Source organism: Carcharhinus amblyrhynchos, chromosome 17 (assembly GCF_965287045.1).
Source record: "Carcharhinus amblyrhynchos chromosome 17, sCarAmb.v2.hapA, whole genome shotgun sequence".
Lineage (NCBI taxonomy): Eukaryota > Metazoa > Chordata > Chondrichthyes > Carcharhiniformes > Carcharhinidae > Carcharhinus > Carcharhinus amblyrhynchos.
Window position 1 is genome coordinate 3003819 of NC_137340.1, and position 12606 is coordinate 3016424.

Below are 12606 nucleotides of genomic sequence, written 5' to 3' on the forward strand. Positions count from 1 at the left end.
TGATTGACCAATTACCTCATTGGCATTTGTGAAATTTTACAATTTTCCTGCATTACCACAGTGACGGGAACATATTTCATTAACTGGAACCTACTGGGGTTGGCAAAGGCATTATGTTAAATGCAAGTTCATTTTTCCCTTGTGTAACTGGACACAAACAAGAGAGCTGCTCAACGGGTTCAAATGAGCCAATGGCACTATCCCATTTTTTTAAACTTAGCTTTCAACCACCCTTCAGTAGAATGTGCACTCTACTGGATGTCCACAATTTATTCAAGACGACAGACCATGGGTCAATCTTCCATAACACAGGAACCACTCCATCTGTTTACAACAATAGCATGCCACCTCCCAGAGCGATAACACTGGAAGTGAATATCAGGAATCTGGGGCTAGATCTCAGTGCACCCAAAATAAATTCACATGATATGATTAAACATTTATTAACTGCAATGGAATTCACAAGTCATGTGTACTGATCCACATTAGAATTAAAATACTAATTCAGGTTCTCTCCCGATTGATACTGCCAAACTGGCTGAGATTTTCCAGCACGCAGTTTCTATTTCAGATCCACAGTATTTAGCTTTTATTTTAATGGCCAAGCTCCCATGTGACTACAGGATAATTACACATGGCATTGCATGATATAATGGTTTTAAATTGAACACTAATCCCAGAGACACAAGAGTTAGTGTAGGTGATAAATGCACAGCCACCGTGTTTCAATCATTGCTCCTGTGTGTGAACTCTTTCTTTTTGGCAGGAGTAGCATCTGAAATTTTGCCTGTTTCTGATATTCAACAGAGATTGAAAGACAAAACAAATTGTTAATTGCTGAACCTGTGAATATTTCCTGGGCAATAGAAAATTTATGATTTCTACCTGTTTCGCTAACATAGAAAGGAGTTGCCAATTCTTCCAGAATCATCTCTTGGGTACTGGTGAGAAATACTTTGGGGCATTGAAAAAAATGTGTTAAAAGCAAATTATTGCGGATGCTGGAATCTGAAACCAAAAGAGAAAATGCTGGAAAATTTGGAAGGGCTTTTACAAAGGGTCACCTGGACTCAACATCAGCTCTTTTCTCACCTTATAGATGCTGACAGACCTGCTGAGATTTTCCAGCATTTTCGCTTTTGGAAAAAAGTGTGTTTTTACATTTATTTAAACACTTTCCTTCCAATATCTCAAACCAGGCGTTCATTAGGTACGGTGTGTCATCAGCAGCATCAGAATTGCATTGCACCGTAAGATGCAGCATGGTGGCAGAGTGGTTAGCACTGCTGCCTCGCAGCTCCAGGGACCCAGGTTCAATTCCAGCTTGGGTCACTGTCTGTGTGGAATCTGTAAGTTCTGCCTGTGTCTGTATGGGTTTCCTCTGGGTGCTCTGGTTTCCTCCAACAGTCCAAAGATGTGCAGGTTAGGTGGACTGGCCACGCTAAATTCTCCCTTAGTGTTTCAAGGTGTATAGGTTAAATGGATTAGCCATGGGAAATGTGTGGGGTTATGGGAATAGGGTGGGGGAAGAGGACCTGGTACGATACTCTGCCAGAGAGTCGGTGCAGACTCGATTAGCCAAGTGGCCTCTTCGGCACTGTAGGGATTCTGTGATAAGTGGTAAACATGTGGCTTGGCATGTCCCTCACATCAAGCCAGGGGGATTGACTTTAGTTGAATGAACATGGCATTAAGCAGCACCAGGTAGATCTAAAAACTAGGCATCATACTGGTGAAACTACAACACAAGATTTTCACATGCATGCTAAACAGAGGACATAACATGCTATAGATAAGTTAAACATTCTCACACTCAACAGATCAAGCCTGCAGTCCTGCCACATCCAGTTGTGAACAATAATGGCAGGAGGCTAAAAATATCGACACCAGTGCACTGCCACATGTAACCATGTCCTCAGTCCAATCATCCTCATCTGCTTCATTAATGACCTTTCTCTGTCAAAAAGTCAAATGCAGCAATGCTTGCGAGTGATTTCATAATGTTAACTTCTTAAATGGCTCTTGCCAACCAATCAGCATCCTTTTTTCCTGTAATGTGAATTGTTGTGGTCCTTTGAAATTTGGCATTCTTGCATTTGTCCTCACAAAAACTATGGCAACCTGTTCTTCTTTCCAGCAACATTCAAATTCTGAACAGCCAAATGACAATGTTCAGTGCTATTTTCAATTCCCCAGAGAATAAAGCAGTCCTTGGCCATATGCAACAAATTCATTTTTTATTCATTTATGGGATGTGGGTGTCACTGGTTAAGTTAGCATTTACTGTCCATCCCTAATTGCCCCTGAGAAGATGGTGATAAGCTGACTTTTTGAACTGCCGCAATCCCTGTGGTGTAGGTATACCCAAAAAGTGCTGTTAAGGAGGGAGTTCCAGGATTTTGATCCAGTGACAGTGAAGGAACGGCGATATATTTCCAAATCAGGATGATGAGTGAGTTGGAGGGTAACCTCCAGGTCGTGGTGTTCCCAGGTATCTGCTGCTCTCGTCCTTCTAGATGGCAGTGGTCATGTGTTTGGAAGGTTCTGTCCGAGAGGCCTTGGTGAATGTCTGCAGAGCATTTTGTAGATGGTACACATGGCTGCCATTGTTTATTGGTGGTGGAGGTGTGAATGTTTGTGGAAGGGGTAGCAATCAAATCAGCTTTGTCCTGGATGGTGCCAAGCTTCTTCTTGTAGATGAGCAAGGAGACACCAGGGAGACCTTAGTGACCATATACACAAATCCTTAAAGCTGACAGGACAGGTTGGGAAGGTGGTTTAAAAGGCATATTGGTTTTGAATAGAATATAAAGAGAGATCATAAAAGTAATAGAATACAATAAGAGATCACGCTGGCATTCTATAAATCATTGGTTCGACCTGGACTATTGTAGAGAATTCTAGGCATCGTGCTTCAGGGAATATGGAAAGGCCTTAGGACATAGACAAGATTTACCAGGATGTTTACCAGGGATGAGGGACTTCAGTTATAAGGAGATCGGAAAAGTTAGAATTGTTCTCCAAGGAGCAAAGAAGTTTAAATGATGGCCCAATTGAGGTTTCAGGTGATGAAATGTTTTGAAAGGATGGATAGAGTAAAACTTTTCTCTCTGACAAGAGGGTCAATGCCCAAAGGCAGAGAGAAATGAGGAGAATGTGTCCACTCGGAGAGTAATCAAGATGCGGAAAGATTTGACTGAAAATGTGGTGAAAGCTGACCGTAGAAGTAATTTTAACAGGGAATTGGAGAGATATTTGAGGATAAGGAATGGGCAGGATTATCAATAACAAAGCGGGAATATGAGGCTATAACGTGGCTGCACTTTAAACAGCAAGCATGGGCCGATGGATCAAATGGCCTCCCTCTGTGCTAGTCCTTGCATTGGGACGTGAATGTAATCCAAAGTCATCAGAATGCTGGAATCCATGCAGAAGTGAAAACAACTGCCCATGCGATCTGCTGTTGTCAACTCTTAAGAAAATTAACCTGCTTGCCTCATATATTTGTGTGCAGGTGACCGAGGGCTCTCAGCTCTGACAGAAACCAGGGGCAGAGATATTGGGGGCACGTTGAATGCTTTCTTGGGTGTTCCCTAACACTCCCTCTGACAGCTACACTGAAAAGTGAAGAACGATATCACCTTCAAGTCTAAGCTTCCTCTGCTGGAAGCGTATGTAATGACAATTAAATTTAACACAACTGCGTTCCCTACACATACAAAGGGGATGCATGTTGAAATTCGGATTGTAAATCTACTGCCCAACAGCCCCACCAATTCTTATATCTATGCTCAAGTGAGACTTTCTTGCCCCACTTCTTAAGGGTACAAGTTTTCCCATAATGTAGGAAGTCTTGCTCCATATATTTAACTGTAAACTTAGATACTACAGTTGGATTTAGACTGCTTTTGCAATGTAATTGCAGTATTGCTGTGCGCTGTACACCTATCACCACCTCACAAATTATATCTTGAAAACCACCCTGACTTGCCTGAAGGACCGTAATCTTCCTGCATTTCTGGAAATGCTCTTTGGGAATCCCTGTTTCTGTCTGTTTCTTGTTCTGCCCTGTGATTATACAAGTGAATTCACAAGAAAGAGGGGCACAGTTTACACTGACATTTCCCCTCCCTCTGAACACTGCCATTTACAGCTCGCTTTGCTGAAGTGCTTACTCAATAAAAATGACTGTGAACCCCCACAAGCTGCAGCCACTTACCTGAATCACTCATCGACCGAGGCTCTAGATACAGAAAAGAGACAAGAGAAAATCAGTTCATTTGGAATTTCCTCATTTGGACGTTTTTCAAAAGAAGGTTTTAATAATAGTTAAGATTTTCAAACTAAAAATGTGGCCTTTGCAACATTAAATTCAGCTGAATCTACCACAGTGCTGTGAGGAAGAGAGTTCCAGGATTCTCGTAGAAATCATACAAACCCTACAGTACAGAAAGAAGCTATTCAGCCCATCGAGTCTGCACTGACCACAATCCCACCCAGGCCCTACCTCCATATCTCTACATATTTACCAACTAATCCCTCTAACTTACGCACCTCAGAACACTAGTGGCATTTTTTAGCATGGCCAATCAACCTAGAACTCCCAGAACTCCCACCCAACTGATGAAAGATCAGCGCTCCGAAAGCTAGTGATGTTTGCTACCAAAAAAACCTGTTGAGCTTTAACCTGGTGTTGTGAGACTTCTTACTGTGTTTACCCCAGTCCAATGCCGGCATCTCCACAAAATAATATATTTCTAAATTAGGATTGGAGAGGAAGATCCAGGTGATGGTGTTCCCATGTATCTGCTGCCCCTGTCCTTCTAGATGGTACTGGTCATAGTATTAGAAGGTGCTGCTTAAGAAACCTTGGTGAATTCCTAAGTGCATCTTGTAGATGGTACACATGACTGCCATTTGTATCAGTCCTCGAAGAATTGAATGTTTGTGGAAGGGGAGCCAATCAAGCAGGCTGCTTTCTCTTGGATGGTGTCAAGATTCTTGTTTAGCCAACTCTATCTTCATACCCTTGTGATTACTTTGATTTAAGTTTCAGACACTGATTTTAGACCAACATTTCTCACTCTCCAACTGAATATGAAATGCTATAGAATGAATTCAATGGAATCCCATTACGATTACTCGGTTGAGTTCCAAATCCGAGTAACGGTTATTGCCCAGCAAGCATTGTTGATATGGTTGTCTCGGTGATTGTGAGCTTTGTCTGCTTGATAGTTTTATGATCATTTAACAGGATTATATTTCTTTGAAGCTGTTTTTGAATGGCTGTTTGTAAATATTTTTTGAGTGGATTTTGTTTTTTATTTTGATGGTTTCATGAGCATTTTAAGGTCTTCCCAGTTGCATAGAGGCATATGCATAGGGGATATTGGGGAGGCATGGGGAGTATGGAGAGGGCAAGGGGAGATATGAGGGGGCATGCGCGGGATGGAGAGGACAATGGGGGCATAGAGGGTGCATGGGGGATATGAGGGGTAGGAGTATGGAGAAGGCACAGGTGAATTGAAAGAAAATGGAGGGTATGGAGGAAACATGGAAATTATGGAGTACATATAGGGGCATGAAGAAGACATGGAGATTATAAAGAGGGCATGCATGAGGTGAAAGGGAGATGGTGAAGCGTGAGAGATGGGGGACTAATAGTCATGAATAGAACTGGGCCAGTGTCCCAACAGATGAAAGCTGGCCTTTTAATCTGTTCGCTGGGGCATCTACCCACCTCCATTCCCACCTACGTCAAAGGGCAGCAACTCCTGCCTGACACCAACTCCCTGGGGTGGTGTGGGGGGGAAGGGGGGGTGGTGGCAGCAGGGAGGATAACATATGCCTGCAGTTTGTACAGGAGTTGGGAACGCAGTAGCAGGAAATGGACTGACTCATGATTCCCGACTGTAACATAAAAATCCAGTTCAATGCCTCTATTTAGAAAGTAAGAAGTCTGACAACACCAGGTTTAAGTCCAACTGATTTATTTGATCATTGATCATTAAGTTGGACTTAAACCTGGTGTTGTCAGACTTCTTACTGTGTTTACCCCAGTCCAACGCTGGCATCTCCACATCATGACTTCTATTTAGAAAGCCAAGGGATGCAGTGCACTTCAACAGAATCTCACTCGTCCTCCAAGGAATTGTGTGCGTACTCTCCCATGATTCCTTCTTTCTGCCCTCCCTTTAAAATTGTCCCATCTGCTTTGTTTTGTGTCTCCTTATTCTTCATAGCAAAATGAATCAGTTTCTCTGTTAAATTTCATCTGATAGAACCATAGCATCCCCACAGTGCAGAAGGAAGCCATTTGGTGCATCGCGTCTGCACAAACTCTCGACACAGCATCTTACCCAGGCCCACACTGTACCCTGAAACCCTGCATCTGTCTATTTCACCATTCCATTTCCTCCTGAAGTCCATTACTTCCCTTGTCAATGTTTACTACAGTTTTGTGTGTCTCTTTAAACGTTAAAAAGTTGTATTGCATATCTAAAACTATGTGATAGAGATTAAAAGAACAATGATTATAATCTGTATTATAATGTGAGACATTACTGTATACTTCCCTCTGATCTGGAAAACCACAAATCACCACCTTTTCTGCTTTTTTATCTCTAAGTCGATTTCATACCAGGCAGCACTGATCCTTCAATCCTGAGGTACTTCATTATTCTCCTTCTGAAAAACCATATCTACCACTCTTCCTCAAAGGTGTATATCACAAAAACCCAGAGACAGGAGCAGGAATGACCACATGACATGTCGAGCTTGCTCTGCCAATCAACCACTCATGGCTTCAACTTCATTTTCCTGCCCTCTCTCCACATCCCTGATTCCCTGAAACACCAAAAACTTGCCTATCCCAACCTTAAATCAATTCAACAACGGAGCATCGACAACCCTCTGGGATAAAGAATTCCAAAGACTCACAAACCTCTGAGTGAGCGAATTTCTCCTCACCGCAATCCTAAATTATCTACCTCTTTTAACAGGCATGTTCTAGATTCCCCAGCCAGGGCAACCAACCTCTCAGTGTCAACCCTGTCAAGCCCCTTCAGAATTCTGCATGCTTCAGTGAGGTGACCTCTCATTCCCCTAAATGATAGAGAATATCAGCCCTATTTACTCAGCCTCTCAAAGATCAACCCTCTCCTCCCAGGAACCAACCTAGTGAACCTTCGTTATACAACCTCCAATGCAAGTATATCCTTCCTTCAATTTGGAGATGTGACTTCACCAAAACCTTGTGTAATTTTAACAAGATTTTTTTACTTGTGTACATCAATCCTCTTGCATTAAAGGCCAACAGTCCATTTGTCTCCCTAACTGCTTGCTGCACCAGCATGTTAACTTTCCGTGTTCCTTGTACCAGCACATTCAAGTTTCACGCCTTTTAAAAAATATCCTGCTTTTCCATTCTTAAGAGCAAAATGAATAATCTCGCCACATTATATGCCATCTGTCTTCTTGTTGTCCACTCACTTAACCTGTCTATAATTCTTTGCATCTTCTCTATGTCCTCCTCACAACTATCCTTTCCACCTAGTTTTGTCCCAACATTGATTCTTGTGGTATTCCACTACCAACTTGAGAATGCCCCATTTATGCCTATTCTTTGCTTATTGTGTTTTAAACAATCCTCTATCCAAGCAGGTGGCCTTCTGCTGGTTTCTAAAACAATCTCAATCCTCAGGCTTGCTACTATTCTTTGCAAAATTGTAAGCCTCTTCTTTTAATCTAATGCGATCCTTAACTTCCCGAGTAAGCCACTGATGGATCTTTCTTGCTGGGCTCTGGTTTTTAATGGAATGTATTTTTGTTGAATAGTTTAAATTGTTTCCCACTGTTCATTTATCACCATACTATTTAGTCTATTTACTCAATCAATTTCATCTGTTCTCCCCATCTAGTTAGCTTTGTTTAAGATTCTTCTCTGTGATTGGAATATGTGATGTTCAATCTTAACATGGAATTTAACCCAATTATGATCATTACTTCCCAGCAGATCTTTCACTCTGAGGTTACTAATTAACCCTAAAGGATCTAAAATAGCTTTATTCCCTGTCGGTTCCACAAGGAGTGGAATCTTCTGGCCCTTGCTGCCAGTGGGACCTTTTGGTCCTGCTGAAAACAAGGTGGGTTCCCTGGGCAAGCCATGCAAAATGCCAAAGACATCGTAAGTGCTATATACTTAAATAGTTGTATGATTGCTTTAAGAACTGATCACAGGATTTGGTGGTGATGTCATTAGGGATTTTCACAGGCTGATGTTTACTTCCAGCTCGTACTCTGTGAAGAGAACATCTCAATTAACCTGCTATGAGTTAGTTTGAATCTACGTGTGCAAACCACCTCTTTTTCTTTTTGTTTAAAACCCACTACCCCTAACATAGTTAGGACAGTACAGTGGGACTGGAAGATCCTGCTAGTGTACAATGGCAAGCCACCTTCACATCCAAAAACACACTGCCTTTGGGTTAGAAAATTCCATCCAAAGTATTGCTCCAGGAAATGGTCACAAAAACATTCTACAAATTAATTTTCATTTGATTGGTCCAGTCTATATGGCGAGGTTTCCATAATTATTATATTGTCTCTGTTATGAACTTCAATAATTTCCCTTTTAATATTTTAAACAACAGTATAAGTATTGTTCAGGGTTTATAAACACCTCCACCAGTGTTTTCTGCTATTCCTTAATCTCTATCTATACTCATTCTACTTCATGATCTTCTGAGCCAAGATCCTTTCTCACTAATGTCCTCTTGTCAATCTTTACTACCTCTCATCTTCTGCCATTCTGTTTGTCTTTTCAAAATATTGTACCCTGGATTATATATTTCCTAACTTTAGTCACCATGTAAGCAGTCTCTGCAATGACAATTAGATTAAAACCATTTATCTCCATTTGTACTACTGGTTCATCTATTTTATTGCAAATGTTTCACACATTCAGATAAAGAACCTTTAATTTCATTTGTTACTACTACTCCCAGAATGGCCTCTCTCCTTATTGAGTGTATTTATCCATCTCTCCTTATTGAGTGTATATTTACAATCTTGCTGTCCTTTGGCATGGGGAGGTGGTGGTTTAGTGGTTTTGTCACTGGATTAGCAATCTAGTGACTCTGGGGAATATTCCAGAGGCATGAAATCATTGCTAATTGTCGTTAAAAACCCATCTGGTTCATTAATGCCCTTTAGGGAAGGAAATCTGCCGTCCTTACTTGATCTGGCCTACATGAGCTGCAGCAATGTGGTTAACTCTTAACTGTCCCTCAGTTCAAGGGCAATAGGGATAGGCAACAACTGAAAGAATAAAGTAAAAAACAATCCCATAAACTAGTCTAAGAATAAAGGAAAGATTGTGGTCAGAGTCTTTAATATCTACACCCTTACTTCCCTCAATAATCTAGGATACTGCCAACTTTTTAAGTATTTTTATCCCATCCAATTTCTATACTACCTCATCCTTACATATTAAAAAAGGCCTTAAAGTCAGATGTTATATATGTTTTATTGTAGTTGATTCCATTTTGATTCTACTTATAATTAGCTGTTCCAAGCCAAATGTGTCTATATCAAATGTGCAGAATTACTTGCGGCTGAATAAAAACTAACCAACCAAACTTTCCAGGTTTGTTACCTAGAAGACATTACCAATTGGACTTATAAACCTGCAACAACATAACCACAACCATAGAATCCCCAGTGCAGAAGTAGGCCCATTGAGTCTGCAGCAACTCACCAGAAGAGCGTCTTACCCAGGCCCATACCCCCTACCCTCTCTCCATAACCCAGTGCATTTACAATGACCAATCCACCTAAACTACACATATTTGGACAACTAAGGGGCATCTTAGCATGGCCAATCCACCTACCTGCATATCTTTGGAGACTAAGGGGCAATTTAACACGGCCAATCCACCTACCTGCATATCTTTGGAGACTAAGGGGCATCTTAGCATGGCCAATCCACCTACCTGCACATCTTTGGACACTAAGGGGCATTTTAGCATGGCCAATCCACCCTAACCTGCATCTCTTTGGAATGTGGGAGGAAACCGGAGCACCCAGAGGAAATCTACGCAGACATGGGAAGAATGTGCAAACTCCACACAGTCATCCAAGAATGGAATTGAACCTGGGTCCCTGACGCTGTGAGGCAGCTGTGCTAACTCTTAAATTCTTTGTAAATTTATCCCTGTAGAGCCTTCCAATGAATATAACCTGATTCCGGGATGGACAATTACTGTTGATTTACAGTGTTAATTAGTCACCACTATAATAAACAATACTTACTTTTCTGTAGGATTCGAAAATCAGGAGAATCTTCTATTAATGTTTCCTCTCGGTACCATTCAATTTTGGGGAAAGGCACTCCTTTAATACGGCATTCCAACACGACCAGCTGTCCTTCTTTAGCTGTCACATCCTGGAGTGGCTGCAAATCACACACACATTAATTTATTAGCCTGGCTAGGGACTGACATTCCTGCTTTACAAAAGAGGAAAAATGTCCCCCAGGTGCCCCTTTCGTATTTTAGTTCATAAGATATCTTTTTGAATTATTGTAACTATAAACAGCTGTTATTGCTACAACGCACTGATATATGGGAGAGACCATTACAGATAAAGAAATCCAACTTCTGTTTAAATAAACCCATGGATCAGATGAACGAAAGGATAGATGGATGATAGTAGGATAGCTGGATAATAGGTGACTGAGAAGGAGATAATTATAATAATAAATAGCTATGTCTTTGTATTTTAAGATTTTTACAGGATTGGCTTAGTTGGAATATTTGTTCAAGTTACAATTTGTTTCTGGTAGAATGTCAGTTTCATGATGCAAAGAATTAATTCGGACATTCGTTTCTGACCGGATCGGCAGAGGTCAAAGCTGCTGAAACAAAAGTGTGGTTCGAAATTTAGCCATTGAACTCCCAAAGGGCCAATAGAATTGTTACATCAAACCAATCCCAAACACTGGGAAGGTTGTTAGCACATTTCAGCATTTACAAACGATTTTTTTACATGTGTAAGGTTGGATTGGTTTCATTCAGTGAATTCAGAAGGTGCCTTAACTGAAAATGCAAAGTAGATATCAACAAGGATGCAGGTCCCTCATTCAAAGCAGTGGTTTTATGTGACAATGCAATGGACCAGTCCATGGGGAAAGCGAGAGATTAACTTTTCCTTCTTTTTCGAGTTGAGAATGGCAGGAAAAGGAGAAAAAAAAATAGGAAAGTAAACCAGTTAGGAATATAAAAACAGATTGAACGAGTTTCTGTAAGTTTATAAAAAAAGAAGACAGTAACTAAAGTAAACATTGTTCCCTTAGAAGCAGAGTCAGGCGAAATTAGCACAGGGAATGAGGAAGCTAATATCATCAGAGCCAATATGCAGCAGGTCTCACTTAAAGCTGTGTTCTGGATATCACAACTTCACGTGAACCATGGGTTCCTATTTGGAATTAGTATTAAAATCGGAGTTAGATTCCTTTGGACACTTCTCAGCCTAACAAGGCTTTGTACAAGTTAAAATACTATATTGAATATGTGAAGTATACTTGCAAAATAAAGTATATCACTAAATATAAAAGAAATACTGTAAAATGCAGTGTCTAATTTTTTAAAAATTGCACTCATCATACTTTTAGCTTGATCAGGCTCCACCTAGTGGCAAAAGTTGATTGGAGCAGTCAGCTGCCCTACACTGACCACATTCTGTCACAAGATAGAGCCCAGCATGGGCGAAACAAACAACAAGGATAGGAGCGGAGTCAGCAGCAAGGGAAGAACAGACCCGGGACGTCGGGTAAGAACAGAAGGTGGGAGGCAAGGCCCAGAAGCAATACCGGAAGACAAGTGTGGAAGCAGGGAACAGGAGTGCTGGGGCAGGAGCAGAGCAGTGGGGGAAAAGTTTTTGAACAGGCAGGCTGCAGAAGAGAAAGCTTATGACAAACAATATTAAAATGAAACTGATAATGTTAAATGGAAACACTGACAACTATCTTAATAAGGGCGTTAAAGTGAAACAATAATTAAGTGAGACAACGTGAAGAGAGAACTGACTATTGGAGAGGCTTAATGAACTAAAATGTGACCAATCCCCAGGACCTGCTGTTTTACACCCTAGGGTTCTGAAGGACATCGCTGCAGGGATAGTGGATGTGTTGGCTACTACTTTATAAAATCCCTTAGACTGAGGAACGGTCCAATTAGATTGGAAGTTTGCAAGTGTTACACTGCTACTCAAGAAAAAAGGGAAAGAGAAAATGGCTACTTAGCCGAACATCCGGTGTTGGAAAAATGTTGGAATCTATTATTAAGGAAGTAATATCAATGCACCTACAAAAATGAGGTGTAATTAGAAAAAAATCAATATACTTTTACAAAACAGAAATCCTGTTTCACAAATTTCTTAGAGTTTTTTGAAAATATTATGAGTGAAGTTTAAGTTTATTTATTAGTGTCACAAGTAGGCTTACATTAACGCTACAATGAAGTTACTGTGAAAAACCCCTAGTGGCCACACTCCGGCGCCTGTTCAGGGTACACTGAGGGAGAATTTAGCACTGCCACTTCACCTAAT

At 40.9% G+C, this 12606-nt stretch overlaps 1 protein-coding gene across 1 annotated transcript in view; it reads right to left on the reverse strand.

Annotated features, from left to right (window-relative positions):
• Nucleotides 1-12606, reverse strand: part of mypn (myopalladin) — a 208245-nt gene that overhangs the window by 98448 nt on the left and 97191 nt on the right. Inside the window, exons 7-8 of the mRNA XM_080205403.1 lie at nucleotides 10312-10453; nucleotides 4220-4243 (exon numbers count right to left, since the gene is read on the reverse strand). Of these exons, the coding sequence (XP_080061529.1) occupies nucleotides 4220-4243; nucleotides 10312-10453 (166 nt within the window). The remainder of the gene's footprint in view (nucleotides 1-4219; nucleotides 4244-10311; nucleotides 10454-12606) is intronic.